The sequence below is a fragment of the Salmo salar genome, chromosome 24 (genome assembly GCF_965601325.2).
Source record: "Salmo salar chromosome 24, fSalSal1, whole genome shotgun sequence".
NCBI classification, from domain to species: domain Eukaryota; kingdom Metazoa; phylum Chordata; class Actinopteri; order Salmoniformes; family Salmonidae; genus Salmo; species Salmo salar.
Genome location: NC_138314.1, coordinates 22,596,237 through 22,616,016, shown reverse-complemented (window position 1 = coordinate 22,616,016; position 19,780 = coordinate 22,596,237). Strand labels below are relative to the sequence as shown.

Below are 19,780 nucleotides of genomic sequence, written 5' to 3'. Positions count from 1 at the left end.
CTGGGTTTTTTTTTGTGTGGCCCCACCCCCATCAAATTTGCCCATCCCTATATTAGATAAACAACACAAAAACTCGTCAAAATCCTACCAGCTCTCTCTGACCTTGTCAAAGATTGAAAAACATGTGTGCGCTGATGAGTGATGATGAAATGTATGTATGCATTTATATCAATAAAGTGTCCATTTTGTACTTCTATATTTGCAATAACACCCTCTACACTATCACAGACATTAGTCCATGAGTAAGAGGTTTGACTTATTTTGAATTTTTTTACTAGGGCTTAGCAGCAATGGACACATAACAAGCTTCAAGGATGTTCTGATTCGATCAGCATTTCACAAACATAACTAAAGGTAGTCTTTGTTTAAACTGTATCTACCCAAATAAGAATAAACCAATCAGCAGTTACATGGAGTCATCTGTCATATTCAAAATTGAGAAGATAGAAACAAAAAAGTGGAACAACAACAAGAAAAACGATGACTTCAGTAACTCTGAGTAAATGACACCTCTGTCTGTGGTCTTTACAAAACAACAAAAGATGAACAGGAACTTCCACATAGGTATGTTACTTTTGGTGCTAGCAAGCTGAGTAAAGGGCATTCCTTACTAGAATATTGTTATTTTTAGAATTATACCAATACCCCAGTTCAAACAAAGTTAAATCCCAAATAAGTGTCAGAACAAAATGAACATACATGCTGAGATCTAAATCATTCTATGAGATTATGGTTGTTTTCTGTACTGCTGAATACAGATATCTGTATGCCTATTATATTTACACATCTTAATATTTTGTAAACAATGGAGGAAAACCAACCAGGTGATAACTTTTGATACATTTTCACTTAACTATGTTTTGATAAGAATCTATGAAAGGTGTTACTGCTTGATACCGTGACAACATCAACCAAAGAACCTTGCAGGTACCAATAAACTGCGTTATTACAGTGTACTGACGTCAACATACTCGCTGAAACGGTTCCCCATTCGCTTTGCTTTACCTTGAGGGCGTGTATCCACACACACACATCATGCCCTAACTGAAGTGACTCATGTAGTCGGCTATGTGACATGGTATTTTCATGATATCTGAAATGTCTAGTAATAGGTTAATTATACAATTTCTACAGTAACGGGGCCGCAAGAACGTTTCACCAGGTTATCACACAAACGTTTACACACAACGTGTAGCATGGCTCTAAATCACTTTAGAGTCGAACCTCTTGATTTACGGATTGCTACTGTATGGACATAGGGCGCACACGCTGACGAAACGTATTAATATCTATCCAACATTCACTTTCTTTCAGTGATCCCTATACAGCCAACATGTGTGACATATTCCAGGTAGCTTAACTTCGCCCTTTCCTAAAGCTTCCTACATAACTTCCAAGTTTAATAGGCTTGGCCAACTAGCTAAATAATTAAAATGCTGTGTGAAAACAGCCCTATTGTAAATAAGACGATATAATGTTCTAACTTACCAACGCCATATTTCTCTTTTTTTGTTGGAATCCAGCGGGTCATTGCGGGGAAATGATAGATAAATAAATAAATAAATAAGTGAACTGCTGGGCGGGTAACACTTTTCTAGTCCTAAACGCTACAGTTCCGCCATCATGACTTCAAAAAGGGGGAGGGGAGAAATCTAGGACGCTGTGCAATTGAATCCAGCAGCGGAGAGTTGCTGTGCAGCGATGCGTAATTTGCGTGAAACGATCATTAAAGTTACCAAATTGTGCCAATTTGCCAAGAATGTCAATAAGAACAATGTAACACAACCATACTTCAAATAAGTGATAAGCGTAACCTACACTACACTGTCTAGTAGGCTAGTGTACAGTGGGCTACCTTTCACCATGAGTACATGGTGGAAAAGCAAACTGTATGGGCACATGACATAAGATGTAATTGCGCGAACTAGAAGTATAAAAACGTTTTGATTTGAAGTGATTCAACCATTGACTGTGTTATGTTCCTCAGGGTCGGGAATGTGAGGAATCCACTCATTGTCATACTGCACACTCTTTAGTGGACACTGACAGAGGGTGTGTGTGTTTGTAACAGTAGCCTGCTCTATCATCATCAGGTTCACACTGTTTATATTTTAGAGGATGAGTCTGTGTGAGGTTACCATTCATGCATTATGTATGTTTGCATCAATGCATGCATTGATTATGATATTTTATTTATGACAATGGGCAGAGATGCCACGCCCTCCCCCTCTCCACCCAATGAAGCAATCTGCAGCTGTTTAGTGGATCAGGCCTGTTATTCTATTTAGCCATTTGTCTTCACATCATGTGTTGCTGATAGCACTTCACAGAACAACCAAATGTTGCTGTCAATAACCATTAGCCATCCATTTACTTTGCTGTTCCCCTTGACAGCTTGATTTAGCTCTCACTATTTGGATTGTGATTTCTCTGTGTATTCTGTGCAATTGCTATTAGGTTTTAAGCATGAAAGATTATTGGGGTTTTGCCAACCATCACAGAATATATCTTGATTTGATTCTGCAAAATGTCATATTCCCATGGAAACAGCAGGGTAACTGCAGATGGCATGAGTAGTCAGCCCTTGGAATTATTGCTACAGTTTCTGGTACATATTTACATAGCACTTACAACTGCTATGCATGTTTGTGGCATGCACAATACAAAGGATTTGCAATTAAAGTCACAATAGAGAAAAACTGAGTAGAACTAATCTTAAACAAGTATTCGGTGTCAAGAGAAGGTTTAGCTACAATTAATGTAATTTTTTTTGCTGGGGAAATGAGTATGGACATTTTTTGTAGAATACAGTGTTGTGCTGGATGATTTCTGTGGCTGAATACAATTAAAAGAGAGAGAGTGCTTTAGACTTGCATGTATTAAAATAATACATCTAAATCTACAGAAATGTTCAGCTCTCTCACAAGCCCCATGTAAGAGGTTCTAGATGAGAGAGGTAAGGGAGCCATGGTGCTGTATCCCTGTCAATGCCAGACAACTCCACTGGGGACAGAGTGACTGGACTAAGGGAGGGGAAGTGAAGTTTGTTGTTACAAATCTATTGCATATAAAAATGTCAACATGCAGTTACACAAATCAGATAACATAGCTACATTGTAATTACACTGTACACCTTCCCTTATTGTAAAGTGCGACCAATAGTTCTCTTTGTTTGACTTGTTCATTGTCTGTTTTGCTTTACTAAGCTGCCTCATCTAAGCTATTAAAAGACTGGACCACTGACGGTTTATGTACTTAAGATCTTTTGAATAATTTGACACAGTTTTGTTGGATCTGAGCATTTTTGGTAGAGTGATTTGTGTATTCTTAAAAATGCAAGGGAACATCCGAATGTGCATCACAAATACAGTGAGCCAGCAGAAGGTCATGTTGGATTCAGGCAGATGTATTGGACTAGCAATGAATCAAAGCTCACTTCTAAATTCAGAGTAGGCCTTACTTTGCATAGCGTAAACAACTAGGCTTGTCACATCCTGACCATAGAAGCTTTTAATTTCTATGGTAGAGTAGGTCAGGGCGTGACGAGGTTGTGTCTAGTTTAGATTTTCTATGTTGTCATGTTCTTGTTTGTATTTCGATGTTGTTTTTTGGGGGAAGATCTCCAATTACAGGCAGCTGGTCATCGTTGTCTCTAATTGGAGATCATACTTAAGTAGTTGTTTTTCCCACCTGGGTGTGTGGGAGATTGTATTTTGAGTTAGTGTATGTTGCACTGCTTCGTTTTGTTGTTTAGGCTATTTATATGTCTTGCATAGTTTCACAATTAAATAAAGAATATGTGGGACGATACACACGCTGCGCTTTGGTCCACTCCTTCCGACGAATGCCGTGACAAGGCTAGGTGTGCAGATCTTTAGTAACATTCAGGTGTACACTTTTGCCATGTAAAAAACTTCTACAAATATAATCACAAACAGAAATGGAATCCTTTATTTTATTTATATAAAAAAGATCCTTTGACACACCAGAGACCACTCAAATGAAAAGGAATTCCACAAGCTGTGAATAAGGAAGACAATATTGCCATCATGTGACAGCAAGTGGATTTACAACTATTATGAAACAGATACCTCTTATTCAGACTTTATGATTGTGCTTGAGTCATGGTATTTATGAGGTCATATTCATAATCTCAAAGCTTATGAGATGCAGATTCAGGCTCAATAGGGCATTGTGTATAATTGTTTTCTCAACATTCTACCAACTCAGGGGCAAGCTTATTGTAAGCAATATGTAAGCATGACATGTATTGGCATCTCAGGTTGATGTTGAAAAGGTGTAGGTCGATGAATCAGTCAAGCAGACAGGGTTGTGTGTCCATTCCTCACTTAAGTCAGGCTCTGATTAGAAAAACTGCCTGTACCCTCCACTTCTCACCCAGTGCTCTAGTTTAGATCGGATTGCATCACACGCCAGGCCTGCTTTTATTAAAAACTCCTTGAGAGAAAGCATGACTGTGAACAGACTCTTTTTCTGTCATCCCGAACAACAAGACACCCTTTATGGTTATCAGAGACAGGGGTAAACAGATTGAAAGGTGAGTACTGTACCCTATCTATGGTGCTTTGGTGTACAATGTTAACAGAAACAGGTGTACAAGTAGAGTTACTGCCAGGATTGTAGGGCTTAAAGAACAATCACTCTCATTGTCTTGTGGTCTCAAGTGAAAGACAGAGCTGGAAGAGAGTAAACAGCCTTATAGGAGCCCAGAGAGATGGGTCTCTTCATTTCCTTCTGGTGGGGTCTTCGCTGCTCTGCCTCAGACTGACTTACATGTGGTAAACCAACACTTACTTGACATTCATATTTTACTTATTGAATTTTACATGTTTATTTTGACATGTGGGTCAAATAGAGATAAATAGTACTTAACTATTGGTGTTTTCATATTTAGTCTACCAAATGGATTCATGTGGATTTTGGTGATGTGTAACTACAGTATATACTGAGCATACCAAACATAAGGAACACAGGAAACTGTTGTGTGTGAAAAACCCACCAACATTGCAGTTCTTGACACAAATCGGTATGCTTGGGACCTACCACCATACCCTGTTCAAAGGCTCTTAAATCTTTTCTCTTGCCCAATTACCATCTGAATGGCACACATACAGAATCCATGTCTCAATTATCGCAAGGCTTAAAAATCATCCTTTAATTTGTCTCATCCCTTTCATCTACACTAATTGAAGTGGATTTAACAAGTAACATCAATAATGGATCATAGCTTTCACCTGGATTCAGCGGCGTCATGTCATGGAAAGAGCAGGTGCTCTTAATGTTTTGTACACTCATTGTATATTAAGTCTATTTTCCCTTCTATTTTCATGTCACAGGCCTAATCGCAAGATATTGCTGCTGGGATGTAAAGTCTGCTTGAGCTATAAACACTGTTTGGTCTGTTCCTTACTCGTCAACAAGGTAGCGGACTACAGCATCTGCATCAGAAAACAACTCTTGTCCTCCAACCATCTGTTCCAAGATAAGACCAGGAGTTCACCAGTGATCCCTTATATGATCCCTTCTCCCAAGGATGTTTCAGCACCTCTCCAGTGGACCAAGGAGGCTAAAATACATATGAGTAGTGAGGATCCAGCTGTGGGTTCAAGCCCATATCATGTTTTCAGGTCCCAGTGACAGAAGTGCACTCAGGGTTCAGGTGGATCCCTGGGCCCCATGCCCAGGCTGGGCTATGCCAAACGCAGGCTCAGGTATCACCTGCTATCAGAGGGCCTCAGCAGCCACCTGCCTGTCCAGCAGCGGAAAGTGATTGCTTTGGCCCTCCAGCGATGGGCTGAGGTAGCTCCCCTCTCCTTTTTATTTAACCTTTATTTAACTAGGAAAGTCAGTGAAGAACAAATTCTTATTTACAATGACGGCCTACCACAGGTAAAACCAGACAACGCTGGGCCAATTGTGCGCCACCCTATGGGACTCCCAATCACTGCCAGATGTGATACAGCCTGGATTCAAACCAGGCTGTAGTGACGCCTCTTGCACTGAGATGCAGTGTCTTAGAGCGCAGTGCCACTCGGGAGCCTCTTTTCAGGAGGATCCTACTTCTCCTGGGGCAGAGATTGATTTCCTCCTGGGCTTTGGCACAGGTTTTACAGACACGCTCTGAATTTTACTGTATGATGCATAGCCGTTGGTATTCCCCAAGTTTATTGTATTCCATAGTGCTTACATATTGAATCTACTTTTTTATATTTTCTTCATTCCTGTGAGAGATGTGCTCAGAACATAGCAATAGATAGATTACTCATCTTTGTATCTGTGCCATTATAGCGTCTGTGACCCATGGGCAGCGCCATTGCGTCTATCTCCATTTTAAAGTAGTACATTTTTCTTCTTCATTGGCTGATTGCTCTCAACTCATAGGAATCCCCACCCAGTTGACTACTTCAAAATGGTGGAAGCACTCAATGGCAATGTCCATGTTAAAACGTTATATCCATGAGTCCTCTATCTATCTCTATGGCTCAGACCAGCCTCCCTTTGATCTGTGTGTTTTTGTGTTTCTGACCCTCCGTCTTCAGGACGTCACCTGGGCTGTCCTTTGTTGTTCGATAGAACAGGAGGAGAGGTTGCACATACAGCCCAGCCAGGACAGATCCACCTGGATGATGATGAAGTCTACAGTGTTTTTCTATCCAACCATGGGGTCAATCTGCTGTTGGTACAGTAGGCTCTACACACTCAACGTGGCACACATTTGTTTCTCAGTGTGATGTGAAATTCAGAATGTTTAGCTTTGTGTTTTAAATGCAGGTTTTGCTGCATGAGACAGGACATGTACTGGGACTGTCCCACCTCTCTTCCCCTGACTCTGTGATGCACTCTCTGTACCCCAATGACAGCCCTATGGAGATGGGTTGGGAGGACCGAAAGGCCATACAAGGCCATAGGTAATGTGTACTGGGAGTATACTGGGAGAATACCAAACACACTATATAACACCCATTTTTCTCTTCTTTCGGGCCAGTGTGAGGGTTCCTTTGACACTGTCTTTGATTGGGTGAGGAGGGTGCCCAGTGACAACCGCAGAGGCAGACCTCGCTGAGGCGACCCCAGGAGTAGTGCAGCAGGGTTGGAAGGGGCTTCCTCAGGATGGAGTAGATGCCCACCTCATGACCATGACAGGGTCTACTTCTTTAAAGTGGCAATCAGCAATTGAAACAATAACAAAGCGCCCTCCCTACCCGTTTTAGTAAAAAGCTGAGGGATAGGGCTGGAGAAATGTAACCACTGTCAAATTCATAGACAGAGCTATCTATGGATTCAAGGACTGACCATCCATGATGTCAAGTTATAGTTCTAACCATATTTTGAGGCTATGTAGTGTTTGCTTACATTGACTTTGTTTGCAAACATTGGATTGAAACAAGCGTATATTTTATCATGAGGCATTTCTAAGTTATATTCTTCAAGAATCAATGGGTACATGTCATTAATTCAGAAGTCCAAAAATGTATGAAGCAACTGCAGATTGCCCCTTTGAAGGTGAACCCTCATATAATATCACCTGACCAAGAAACATTAAGCTTCATTCCAATTTACATAATTAAACACGGATTGCTTGCCATGTAGACATTTCTGTGTGGTTTCTGTCAAATTGAACTGTAGCATGCAAGATTGAAGAACATTATAACCTGCTGCTGTTTGTTTCTCAAGGGCATTTTGTTCTGTTGCTCCAGTGATTTGCAGGACTCTGATGGGCAGCTGATCACTCAGGGTTTCCCTGGCATCACAGGAACCCTGGACACAGCAACATTTCACCAGCACTATCGACTGATCTATTTCTTAAAGGTCGTCAGGTTGGTAATTTTGTCAACATGTATTGAAATACATTAATGTTAGCAAATGGCTTTGTCAACTAAGGTGAATGAGGTATTTTCGGGGAATATTCTTTAAGTTGTAGTATTTACGTTTTCTAGGTGTGGGGTTTCAATGTGTCCAATCATCAAGTACTGGAGAGGTTCCCCAAATGTTTAGAGGACATTTTCCATGCTTTTGACCGAAATGATCATCCACAAGGTTGGTGCTACTTACTTAAACTTCAAAATCCAACAAAATATATTTGATATGAAATGATATGTACAAAAAAAAAATGTTTTTCTTATAGGTAACTTGAATGCTGTCTATTTCTCATATACCCAAAATGCCATGTTTTTCATTATTGGAAGGCCTCAAGGGGGGGCAAGGGTGGACAACCCCCTCCTAATACTTTGTTTCTCCGCAAGAGGGTAGCAGATCAGTTGCGAGACTTATGCACAGTCCTCTCAAGCCCATTTTGTGAATGACAATGAATGTCCATAAGATCCCAGCAACATACATTTCACTTGTGTTTATTGTACAATATCACCTACAGACCTTTTGTATGACATACAGTAGAATGGGCTTTGGTTTCCTTAAAAAAAAAATGTTTTACTGTATAGACACAATACAACACGTGACATTAACATTGTTTTCCCAACAGCGAATCAGGTGGTGTTTTGACTTGTTATGTTTGCTGAGGTACATTTCCCTCATGGCTACCCTGGTTGCTTTAAAATGACTATTCATCCTTCAGAAGGCAGAGTTTCAAAAACAACAAGTTGAGCCCAACTTCTTAACTTCCCTTTTTGTTGTCTTTTTTATATAGAGAATCTGTGCTGGTATCAGTTTGATACACATGCAGTCTCTTAATTCTCTCATTGCAACGCCCTCTCTTTTGTTGGAGGAAAAAAGGGAGGGATGGAGGGAGTAGCTGCAGAGGATGGGGTGAGCTGAGGACAGGGAAAATAGAGAGGGGAAAAGAGGGAGGTGGCAGCTGCAGAGTTTGGGGCGTTGGCTTTCTAATAATATATATGACTATAATATAGTGTTTGTTGAAGGTGTTTTTCCTCAATTCTACTGCGAAGTTACATTTTCAGAGCCCTGCTGCATCTGTAGTCCAATTGTTACCCTACATTAGTGTACTGTATATAGTGTGAGTTATGCCATGTACGGGAAACTTCAGCCAAACACTCAGAAGATTTATAGCCACAGCAGTAATTAAGCCATTCTCTCTGCATCCCTGTCAAGTAAAACTTATATCTTTGGAAGAACAAGTGTTCTCCTTGTTGGGGATATACATCCACAAAATTCAACTTGATATGAATAGCAACAAGTCACACATAGCCCACAGTATGTATGCAATGTTCCTGCATGTGTATGAACGGCTGTGCATTTCCGCCACCACACAGGTGGTGCAAAAAGAGGGTATTGCATAAAACAGACCATCCCCTGTCCAGGTTTAATGTGAAACTTCCCTCTTGTGTTTCTCTAATGGAATTGCTTTTTTGCTGGCATCCTCCATCGGTAGACATTTGGCCAGATCCTTTGGTGCAGCAGCAAGCTAACTGAATCGTAGAGGTTCTAATTTATGGCCAGTGATGTGAAGGAGAGTGAGCCAGCACGAAAAACACTATTGTCAGCTCACTGATCACAGAAAGAGGATAATGGGACAGAAAGGACCCTCTGACTTATGAGACACACACACACACACACACACACACACACACACACACACACACACAACACCCTGAATCACCAATGCTATTATCTATACACTCCGGCAGGTAGCCTAGTGGTTAGCGTGTTGGGCCACTAACTGAAAGGTTGCTCGATCGTAAATCCCCGAGCTGACAAGGTAAAAATCTGTTGTTCTGCCCCTGAGGAAGGCAGTTAAGCCACTGTTCCCTAGGTGCCAAAGGCATAGACGATAATTGCAACTCTCTGATCCAGAGGGGTTGGGTTAAATGCAGAATACACATTTCAGTTGAAGGCATTCAGTTGTACAACTGTCTAGGTATATCCATTTCCAAACTCTTATTGCTGACTCATCCGGATAGTCAGGAAAATGAGTAGCAACTTCATGACTGAATTCAATAGCGCAATAATACCAGAAAAGTATGTATTCAGATGGACATGTTTCAAGTCTTTATTTGTGTTCAGTACTGTACATCATTGATCCCACTCAGAATATGTCTAAGGCATTGAAAATCAAGTATATTGAACACAGTGGTGTTCTTATATGCATATTGTGGTGACAGAAATGCACATAGGTTTTTCAAACAAATATTTCACAGGCTAATACAATACAGTATTTGCTCACAAAACTCCACACGTTCTCTATCTCATTTCTCTCACCCATAGAGCACTCATATTGCATTTATTTTAATGTATTTCATATACAGGTAATTGCTTTTTATTATTTATCGCCTTGCTGGCACACACATGCATACACTGTCATGTTTTGCTTCACTCAGTGTACAGCCATACTACCTCTTTGCACACAAACATAAAGGCCTCTGCTGTATACAATGGTTTCCTGATTGATTGTACTGAACTGATGGATCTATTTGTAGAGCACCTCGAAATGGGACAATCAATGTGTCATTCATCAGAATCTTGATTTAAATATTTTTGTCCTTTGGCTTCTCTTTTTCCTCTGCCACTTCTACTTCATTTTTGCTTTCATCCTCTTCTCCCTTATCATGCCCTTCTTCTGTTTCATTGGCTCCATCCTCCTCTCCATCTCTACCTTCTTGGTTTTCCTCTCCTCCATCGTCTCCATTTTCTTTAGCCTCCTCTTCTGCCTCTTCCTTCATATCTCCATTCTCACCTGTAGGTAGAGATAATGTGATTAGTTGCTATCCGCTGCAGATATGGAACCTGACAACTCAAAACCTTGACGATTTTTTTTGAAAGCACATTAATTCAAACTCTGGACAATACTGACCTTCTTCTTTTTGCTCTTCTTCAACATCCTCTTCCTTTGCTTCCTCGTCTCCCTTCTCCTCTCCTTCCTCCTCCTCTTCTTCCTGAGGACTTGACTCGGCAGGCTGTGCTTGACTAGCAGCTATAATCTCATCTGCAGAGGAGAATGATGAGCTATACATGCGTAGGTAGGGGGCACCAGAGCTCAGGCTGGACTGCATGGAAAACATGGGGCGGTTGCGGGATGGGGCAACACACAGGCTTTGGGAATAGACACTGGACATTGCCCCTGGTCCTACTGCACTGAAGCGATTCTCCTCCCCTTCAAGCAGCTTCCTGGAAAGAGAATAGATACAAAGAGTAGATATGTAGATAACATGTAGATAACGAGAGACGGCACAAAACATGCTGATCTAATTTTATAAGCCACAGACCTGTAAGCTGCGATCTCGATGTCCAGAGCCATCTTAACGTTCAAGAGGTCTTGATAATCCTTCAGGTACCGAGCCATTTCATTCTTGGTTGTCCTCAACTCGTCCTCCAGCTGGCCAATTGATTCCTGTTTTGGAGAGATGCTTTATTCTGTTAATGGTGTAACATGATTAATAAAGTGTTTATTGTGGAATAACTATGAAATAAAAACATTTTAAGTAATAAGGAGGCACTCTAACACAATACTATACAAACTGGGCACTATTTTCTAGTGTAGACAATTTTTCAATACACATCATTATCAAATTATTTGTACATGTAATCTACAGTCCAAAACTTACCTTGTTGACTTAACGGATGCATTACACCGCATTTGTGTAGAATATTGTGTACATTTGTCTGAAGGATTAAGCTCAGCAGGGTCTAATGCAGATATTCAGACACGTGCCATTTTTTTATGAGAAATCATATGTTTTTCATTCATGCTGCTCTGGCACTGACCTGTAGGGCTGCGATCTCAGCACTCTGTTCCTCCTCTACCTCCTGTAACTGATTCTCCAGGGACTGGTTCCTATCACGGCAGGCTTCAATCTCCTGGTTCCGTGTTTGGATCAGGCGGCGGTACTCCCCGGCATCTTCTTTGGCATTGCGAATGTTGTCTGTGTTGCGGGCGGTGCCTTCTGTCATCACACTCACCTTGCTGCGGAACCATTCCTCGGCTGACTGGAGGTTGCGATGTGCCAGTTTCTCATACTGGACGCGGATGTCTCGGAGGGCTGAAGACAGGTCTGGCTTGGCTACTTCCATCTCCACGGACACCTGGGCATTGTACTGCACCTGGGCCTGGAGCTCAGCTATCTCCCCTTCATGGAGACGTTTCAGGAAGGCCAACTCATCCAGCAGCGTCTCCGTCCTCTTCTCCAGCTCAACACGGCCCAAAGCAGCCTCATCCGCCCCTTTCCTGGCATCCATCAGTTGCCCCTCCACCTCTTCCCTGCTCACTACCTCCTCTTCATAACGTCCCTGCAGACTCTGCAGCACCTCCTCCATCTGGTCCCTGTGGTTCTGAGCAGCCTGTTTCTCATCGCGGGCCTCCTCCACAGCAGCACGGAGCTGGCGGATCTCGTGCTCATACAGGGACCTGAGGTGGGAGGGCTCCACATGCCTCTGCCTGAGGATCAGCAGTTCAGCATCTAGCACCTGGTTCTGCTGCTCCAGCTCGTGGACGCGCTCAATGAAACTGGCAAAGCGGTCATTCAGCTCCTGCAGCTGGGCTTTCTCCTGCGTCCGCACGGCCTTGAACTCAGTGCTCACCTGCACCGCCTGGCTGATGTTGAGTTCAGCAGTGGCAGCAGATCTGGGGGTAGACAGCAGCATGGAGGAGCTACGGCTGTATGTTGGGTAATGCAGCCGGGATGACCCATGGTATGAGAGGGGGGCAGAGTGGCTGGAATACACCGACCTGGATGCCATCCCTCCTGAACTGTCTCCATACCCTCCACTGCGCAGCATCACCCTCCTCTTGTGGGAAGAGGAGGGAAAGTAAGGGTCGTAAGCAATGGAACTCATGACTTGCGAAACAGGCAGCTCTAACCGTAATGGGGTTGCTGGGTCGACACAGTGGAATCTGCATCACTGTATCTTTTATAGAGCTGGTAATGACTGTGACGCAAACCTTTTTTTAGAGCACTGACAGCAGGGATCAATGACAGCGTCAGCCAGCCAAGTCTGAGCTGTTAAGGAAGGGAATGAGAGAGATGTAAGGGGCGGGGATAAGCAGTGATAAGGGGCGGGGATAAGCAGTGGAGAGAGACAGAGGGCAATGAGGACAGTCTGAGAAAACAAAATATACATTTAGCTGTGAAGCATATCTATCTCTCTGAAACACGATGAATAGCAAATATTACCATTAGCCCCTAAAAACAAACAAAATCTCAGCAGTGCATCAGGTGACTGCAGAGGCTTTAAACTACAGCGCTGGCAATTGAGGGAGCAAGACTTTTGCCAACAATGACACAGCACTGCACCATTTTGCCACTACCCTACAACTGTGTGAGTCCAGATCACTGCAGAGTGACTCATTTTGAACCTAATTTTTGTATCAGTTTAGCTTTTGCTGCACATTTGCATCAGTATTAAAAACCTTTGCCATTTTTATGTAGCCCTTAGTTCAGGCTTTATGGTGACAGTACTACTGGACTGACAGTTGCAGGTTTCTGGGTTTGAAACCCATTTGGGCTATCCCATGAATTTTCGACAAAATTTTTCCTGTAACTGGCTATTCAGACAAGGCTCTTGTCTAGATATGCAACCTCGCACAGACTCCAAAACAATATATACACAATGGTCACAGCTTCAGGAAGCATTTTGAAGACAATTTAAAATTGTGAATGTAATTATATTTTGGGAAAAAAGATGAATCATCTAAAGATGTTTCCCTCTATCTAGCTACTCAGACTCTAAATATGCCATACCAGCTCTCAAACTTCTAACTCATGTCTATTTAAAGTTCATGTCTTGAGAAAGCTTTATGAAGACAATTTAAAGTTGTGAATGTAATGATATTTTTGTGAAAATTCTGATTAGGCACCAGATATACCATACAAGCGCTCACAGATCTAACTGATGTATATTTAAAGTTCCACTAAGGGGAAGCCTTATCAAGAAAATTAAGTGTTGTGAATGATATTTTTGTAAAAATGTCTAAATTGTCTAAAAACATGTACTCAGATTATGCTGTAGATATACCATGCCATTTCTCACACCAGGTTCACGGGTAATCAAGCATTGATGATGGAGATTCAGGGTTTTTACAGCTAATACAAATCACTACTGTAATTCATCATTTCAAGCATCCTTGTAGTCCCAGCCCTATAGTCCCAAAACAGGTTACTGCTACATAAATCAGTTTGCCTTGGTGACAGAGACCACCACACCCCACCAAAGATGCTTTACTACTCTGGTTTGAGACAAATATTATGGGTAAACCATGGACAAAGATACCCATTGCCCCAACCTAACGTGACTCCTATGTATCTTTGCCATTGGGTAAACGAGAAGAGGCGAAGCGAGAGGGTTTACTCCGCCCCAAATCTTTCCACGAAAATAGGTCCACGAAGTTGTCAATGAAAGTGTCGATTTTGGGCAACAAAAAATGTAATTGCAAATTTGTTACCAGGCTTATTTGATCGAATAGAAGTTTCGTAATGTTCGAGTTGTTATGAATGCACTGATATAAGTGGACGCACGTGGCATTCCGGCAACTTTGTTCACACGCGAATCTGCCCTCTCATTGGCTAGAACGGTCCCATCTGAACTCGCCTCCTCCCGCCTGGTTTCCATTTTTGTTATTTGCATTGTTAGAGCGGTCAGTCGACTATGCTGTCAATATAATAGATTATATTTGGGTAAACTGGTTTTGCAAGGCATCGTATTTTTTATTATTATTTTTGTTATCAAATATAACAGACAGGCATTATGGAGTTTAATAATTGAGAAGAACATAAAAGCATACGCAAAGTGACGATGACACTTATTTAGAAAATCATTTATAATATTATAATATTGGAGTGTAGACAGCTTTTCTTATTATTTAGTCATTTCAGAGATTCAATTATAGACATAAAGTCTATCGAGAATACTTAAAAGAAGGGTTGCCGGGGGTCTGAATAAAAGCCCTAAATGAAATGACGTAAACAGAGCCGTGCACCAATTGCGGACAATCAACTGAATATCAGATCTTATGATTGGCGCTTCGAACCCGCCCTGTATTAGGCTGTCCAATAACCCACGATTTTACTAGTCACCGGATCATTCCCCCATGCAGAGTGAACGAGCTCTCTGGTGCATTTACAACAACAAAGGAGTGTCAAAGTTTTGAAGACCCTCACAGCTAGCTGGCTTTATAATATTGTATCATATTGATGCAGACTCCAAATATATGTTCGATTGTCAAACTACCGAACAAGTCTGGTCAATGCAGGGAATGATGAGATTGGGAAGGATTGGTAAGTGGCTAGTAACAAAAAGGTGCAAGTGATGCACACCGAAATTAGCTAGCTAGCTAGCTAGTTGTACCGCGCTAGCTAGCTACTGAGACTGATTCGGGTCAGGATGGAATAAGAATAGCAACTATATATTTTTGTCATCAAATCAACAACCTCACATCGGTTAGTTTTCTATCAGATTGTGATGTCAAGTCTTTTTTTACAAGGGTATCACTAACGTTAGCTAGCTATAGGGTTATCGTCGGTGTTTTGCAGCTTTTCTCCTATCTTTGCCCTAGACGATCGATAGCTAGCCACATAGCATAACATTACATTTAAGTCATTTAGCAGACGCTCTTATCCAGAGCGACTTACAAATTGGTGGATTCACCTTATGATATCCAGTGGAACAACCACTTTACAATAGTGCATCTAAATCTTTTAGGGGGGGGGGGTAGACGGATTACTTTATCCTATCCTAGGTATTCCTTAAAGAGGTGGGGTTTCAGGTGTCTCCGGAAGGTGGTGATTGACTCCGCTGTCCTGGCGTCGTGAGGGAGCTTGTTCCACCATTGGGGTGCCAGAGCAGCGAACAGTTTTGACTGGGCTGAGCGGGAACTGTGCTTCCTCAGAGGTAGGGAGGCGAGCAGGCCAGAGGTGGATGAACGCAGTGCCCTTGTTTGGGTGTAGGGCCTGATCAGAGCCTGAAGGTATGGAGGTGCCGTTCCCCTCACAGCTCCGTAGGCAAGCACCATGGTCTTGTAGCGGATGCGAGCTTCAACAGGAAGCCAGTGGAGAGAGCGGAGGAGCGGGATGACGTGAGAGAACTTGGGAAGGTTGAACACCAGACGGGCTGCGGCGTTCTGGATGAGTTGTAGGGGTTTAATGGCACAGGCAGGGAGCCCAGCCAACAGCGAGTTGCAGTAATCCAGATGGGAGATGACAAGTGCCTGGATTAGGACCTGCGCCGCTTCCTGTGTGAGGCAGGGTCGTACTCTGCGAATGTTGTAGAGCATGAACCTACAGGATCGGGTCACCGCCTTGATGTTAGTAGAGAATGACAGGGTGTTGTCCAGGGTCACGCCAAGGTTCTTAGCACTCTGGGAGGAGGACACATTGGAGTTGTCAACCGTGATGGCGAGATCATGGAACGGGCAGTCCTTCCCCGGGAGGAAGAGCAGCTCCGTCTTGCCGAGGTTCAGCTTGAGGTGGTGATCCGTCATCCACACTGATATGTCTGCCAGACATGCAGAGATGCGACTCGCCACCTGGTTATCAGAAGGGGGAAAGGAGAAGATTAATTGTGTGTCGTCTGCATAGCAATGATAGGAGAGACCATGTGAGGATATGACAGAGAGGGCCTAGAACAGAGCCCTGGGGGACACCAGTGGTGAGAACACGTGGTGCGGAGACAGATTCTCGCCACGCCACCTGGTAGGAGCGACCTGTCAGGTAGGACGCAATCCAAGCGTGGGCCGCGCCGGAGATGCCCAACTCGGAGAGGGTGGAGAGGAGGATCTGATGGTTCACCGTATCAAAGGCAGCAGATAGGTCTAGGAGGATGAGAGCAGAGGAGAGAGAGTTAGCTTTAGCAGTGCGGAGAGCCTCCGTGACACAGAGAAGAGCAGTCTCAGTTGAATGCCCAGTCTTGAAACCTGACTGATTTGGATCAAGAAGGTCATTCTGAGAGAGATGGCAGGAGAGCTGGCCAAGGACGGCACGTTCAAGAGTTTTGGAGAGAAAAGAAAGAAGGGATACTGGTCTGTAGTTGTTGACTTCGGAGGGATCGAGTGTAGGTTTTTTCAGAAGGGGTGCAACTCTCGCTCTCTTGAAGACGGAAGGGACGTAGCCAGCGGTCAAGGATGAGTTGATGAGCGAGGTGAGGTAAGGGAGAAGGTCTCCGGAAATGGTCTGGAGAAGAGAGGAGGGGATAGGGTCAAGCGGGCAGGTTGTTGGGCGGCCGGCCGTCACAAGATGCGAGATTTCATCTGGAGAGAGAGGGGAGAAAGAGGTCAAAGCACAGGGTAGGGCAGTGTGAGCAGGACCAGCGGTGTCGTTTGACTTAGCAAACGAGGATCGGATGTCGGATAATTTCTGACACTGACATTCACTTGCTAGCTAGCTATACACTTCATGTTATTAACTTATATTTTCAACATTGATCTTTTGCTTAACATTGCTGCAGTTGTCTTGAAAAACTATTTCAACTAAAGAGTAACGTTACAGTACATACAGTTAGCTAACTTGCATCTCCTGCAGCAATGTTTATCCAATATCATTTGTGTTTGTGTTTACAATCTTGTCTGTAGGTCTGCACAGTTGGAATTGATGGCCATTGTAGGCGCGTGACTCAAAGATGGTTTGTTTCTTTATTTTACATCCTAACAATCCTATACAAATAGCCAAAACTTCCAAAGTAGTAGCGATGAAGTAGTTGCCCTATGCATTCTCCTGAACAGGTAGTCAAATAACTAGTTATATACTGTACCAGTACCACATGTTCAGTTTTTCACAGGACCATCAATTCTCACATTTGTATTGCACCTTGATGTCTTTGGCCAATAATGTAATATTTCATTTTCTTCAGATCCGGATTGCAGCACTAAATGCAGCCTCAGCCGCAGCGGATGAGTCTGAAGACCCTCTGAAAACTAAAAAGAGTCGAACTAAGGAGGCTCAGGTGTGGTAATTTTGCTGAGCCTCATTACACTAACCACATTTGGTTAAACTTTGCTTTCAACGTAGATATTTGCTTGTTCTGAATTATTTCCCAATTTTTCCTCTACAGGAAGCAGAGGCATTTGCTTTGTATCATAAAGCATTAGATCTTCAAAAGCATGACAAGTTTGAGGAGTCTGCCAAGGCTTATCATGAACTCCTCAAAACCCCATTGCTCAAAGAGGTATCATTCCCTTCAGAGACTCGATGTGTTTCACTGCATGTCTTATTGAAATGATCCTGCACAATAACCCTTTATATGATTTAACATGTTGTCATGCCTCTCACAGGCAATGCCCTCGGACGACCAAAAGGTGGGTCTTAAGCATCCAGGGCTGATGCTGAAATACTCTACCTTCAAAAACCTGGCTAGTTTGGCTGCGCTGCGGGATGATTTGGAGACAGCCATGGAATTTTACTTGGAGGTAAACTCATCCAAAGAGGTTACATAACTTATGTATCAGTAAACCATATAACTAATAAGGGGTAAGGTACGTCTTAGCGGGAGACTAAATGTTGTTTAGTGTACACAATAAATTTGTTCAAGTCCATGTGACCTGTAGATACAGTATATGTTTTCTCGCAGGCTGTGATGCTGGATTCCACAGATGTGAACATGTGGTACAAGATTGGTCAGGTGGCTGTGCGACTGCTGCGCATTCCTTTGGCGCGGCATGCCTTTGAGGAGGGTCTGCAATGTAACCCAGACCACTGGCCCTGTCTGGATAACCTCATAACTGTTCTCTACACACTCAGTGACTACAGCTGTGAGTCATTCTTCTGTATGTCTGTCCTCTGTCACTGTGCAAAGGACTAATCATATTTCTTACTGTTTAGAACTGTTGATTTGAAAACAATGTTTAGGGGTGGTCCAGGTGTGCAAAAATGATGAAGGGGATAATTATCTATCATACTGTTTTCCAGGCTGTTTGTATTTCATCTGCAAAGCCCTGGAAAAGGATCATTGTTACACCAAAGGGCTGGTGTTGAAGGAGAAGATCTTTGAAGAACAGCCTTGTCTGAAGAGGGACTCCATGCAAATGTTCCTGAAGTGGTACGGCCCTTCTACCCACCTGTTTACTTATCCTAAATGTGTGCTTTCATACAGCAGTCCATGTGGTCTTGATCTTGTCCCCATGCTCCATATGCAGTGACATGTCCATTCACTATGTGGAGGTGGATGAGGAGGAGACCCAGGCCATTGTGGAGGAGGCGATGGATCTGCGACGGCGCAGGCAGGCTCTCTCTGCCCGGGAACCCAAACCAGACCTGGTCCTAATCCAACCCATCCGCTGTTTCTCGTGAGTCTTCACACTTAATCTTATCTTTTGACAGGTGGACGCCCCTTCTCCTCTTGTAGTTTCACAAGATACACAGTTGCTGTGAATACTTAACTGCAAAAAATAAATACATGTTTTACTCCCTTGCTTTTCACTTTGATTAACGATAGGATTGTTTTAATTGACAAAGCATTTAGCATTGTTATGATTCTCAGGTGGAAGAATGTTGGAGAGAGCCTCCTTGCCATGTACAGACATCAGACCACCTGCGAGCCGCCACGCCCAAGCCTGGGCCGCAGAATTGACCTGTCCCAGTACCGCGACCCCAACTGCCTCCGGGCCTTGCCTCCTGAGCCCTGCCCTCCTGTCAGTGACATTCAGACCATCCCCAGCAGCAGCCCCAGCTCCTCCCTGCCTCCACTTCCTGTCCCTGAGCCATCAGCACTGTCCCAGCCCAGCCCTCTGGTTCAGATCACACAGAGCCAGACGGTAGAGGTCACTACAACTACAGCCCCCTCTGTTGGTCAGTTGTTTCTTTTCATCGTATTTAGCATGTCAATTCCATTGATTTGCAAGCATTTAGACAACAAAACAAATTGT

General features: G+C 43.1%; 3 protein-coding genes and 1 non-coding gene across 9 annotated transcripts in view; 1 reads left to right on the top strand and 3 right to left on the bottom strand.

Annotated features, from left to right (window-relative positions):
* LOC106585561 (dedicator of cytokinesis protein 5) overlaps nucleotides 1-1,661 on the bottom strand; it is a 59,179-nt gene extending 57,518 nt beyond the window's left edge. Inside the window, exon 1 of one of the 2 annotated variants that reach the window (XM_014171918.3) lies at nucleotides 1,489-1,661. In XM_014171918.3, coding sequence (XP_014027393.1) covers nucleotides 1,489-1,531 — 43 coding nt within the window. In that variant the 5' untranslated portion in view covers nucleotides 1,532-1,661. The remainder of the gene's footprint in view (nucleotides 1-1,488) is intronic. The other variant, XM_014171917.3, reaches the window with a different exon arrangement.
* Nucleotides 1,662-2,907: 1,246 nt separating this feature from the next.
* Nucleotides 2,908-3,038, bottom strand: LOC123730462 (small nucleolar RNA SNORA49). The gene has a single exon (XR_006761906.1). It is a non-coding gene; the product is annotated as a small nucleolar RNA SNORA49 (small nucleolar RNA).
* Nucleotides 3,039-9,961: 6,923 nt separating this feature from the next.
* Nucleotides 9,962-14,483, bottom strand: LOC106585566 (neurofilament light polypeptide). The gene is made up of 5 exons (XM_014171935.3): nucleotides 14,372-14,483; nucleotides 11,698-12,929; nucleotides 11,199-11,323; nucleotides 10,787-11,100; nucleotides 9,962-10,669 (listed from the first exon to the last, which is right to left on the bottom strand). Exons 2-5 carry the CDS (start codon nucleotides 12,763-12,765, stop codon nucleotides 10,461-10,463), a joined length of 1,716 nt encoding a protein of 571 aa, XP_014027410.1. The 5' UTR covers nucleotides 12,766-12,929; nucleotides 14,372-14,483; the 3' UTR covers nucleotides 9,962-10,460.
* A 529-nt stretch (nucleotides 14,484-15,012) lies between these two features.
* LOC106585560 (calcineurin-binding protein cabin-1) overlaps nucleotides 15,013-19,780 on the top strand; it is a 75,946-nt gene continuing 71,178 nt past the window's right edge. For all 5 annotated transcript variants that reach the window (XM_082968587.1, XM_082968586.1, XM_082968585.1 and 2 more), the window contains exons 1-9: nucleotides 15,013-15,203; nucleotides 17,492-17,541; nucleotides 17,770-17,862; nucleotides 17,971-18,084; nucleotides 18,191-18,325; nucleotides 18,487-18,667; nucleotides 18,825-18,954; nucleotides 19,052-19,201; nucleotides 19,396-19,703. In XM_082968587.1, the coding sequence (XP_082824713.1) occupies nucleotides 17,539-17,541; nucleotides 17,770-17,862; nucleotides 17,971-18,084; nucleotides 18,191-18,325; nucleotides 18,487-18,667; nucleotides 18,825-18,954; nucleotides 19,052-19,201; nucleotides 19,396-19,703 (1,114 nt within the window). In that variant the 5' untranslated portion in view covers nucleotides 15,013-15,203; nucleotides 17,492-17,538. The remainder of the gene's footprint in view (nucleotides 15,204-17,491; nucleotides 17,542-17,769; nucleotides 17,863-17,970; nucleotides 18,085-18,190; nucleotides 18,326-18,486; nucleotides 18,668-18,824; nucleotides 18,955-19,051; nucleotides 19,202-19,395; nucleotides 19,704-19,780) is intronic.

What these genes read in the sequence shown, in the direction of transcription:
- LOC106585566 (XM_014171935.3), bottom strand. Translation starts at nt 12,765, where the DNA reads ATGAGTTCCATTGCTTACGACCCTTACTTTCCCTCCTCTTCCCACAAG. An exon ending in CTGAGATCGCAGCCCTACAG is followed by an intron (nt 11,324 to 11,697) that starts GTCAGTGCCAGA and finishes TCTCCAAAACAG; the next exon opens with GAATCAATTGGCCAGCTGGA. An exon ending in AGAAGAGCAAAAAGAAGAAG is followed by an intron (nt 10,670 to 10,786) that starts GTCAGTATTGTC and finishes CTCTACCTACAG; the next exon opens with GTGAGAATGGAGATATGAAG.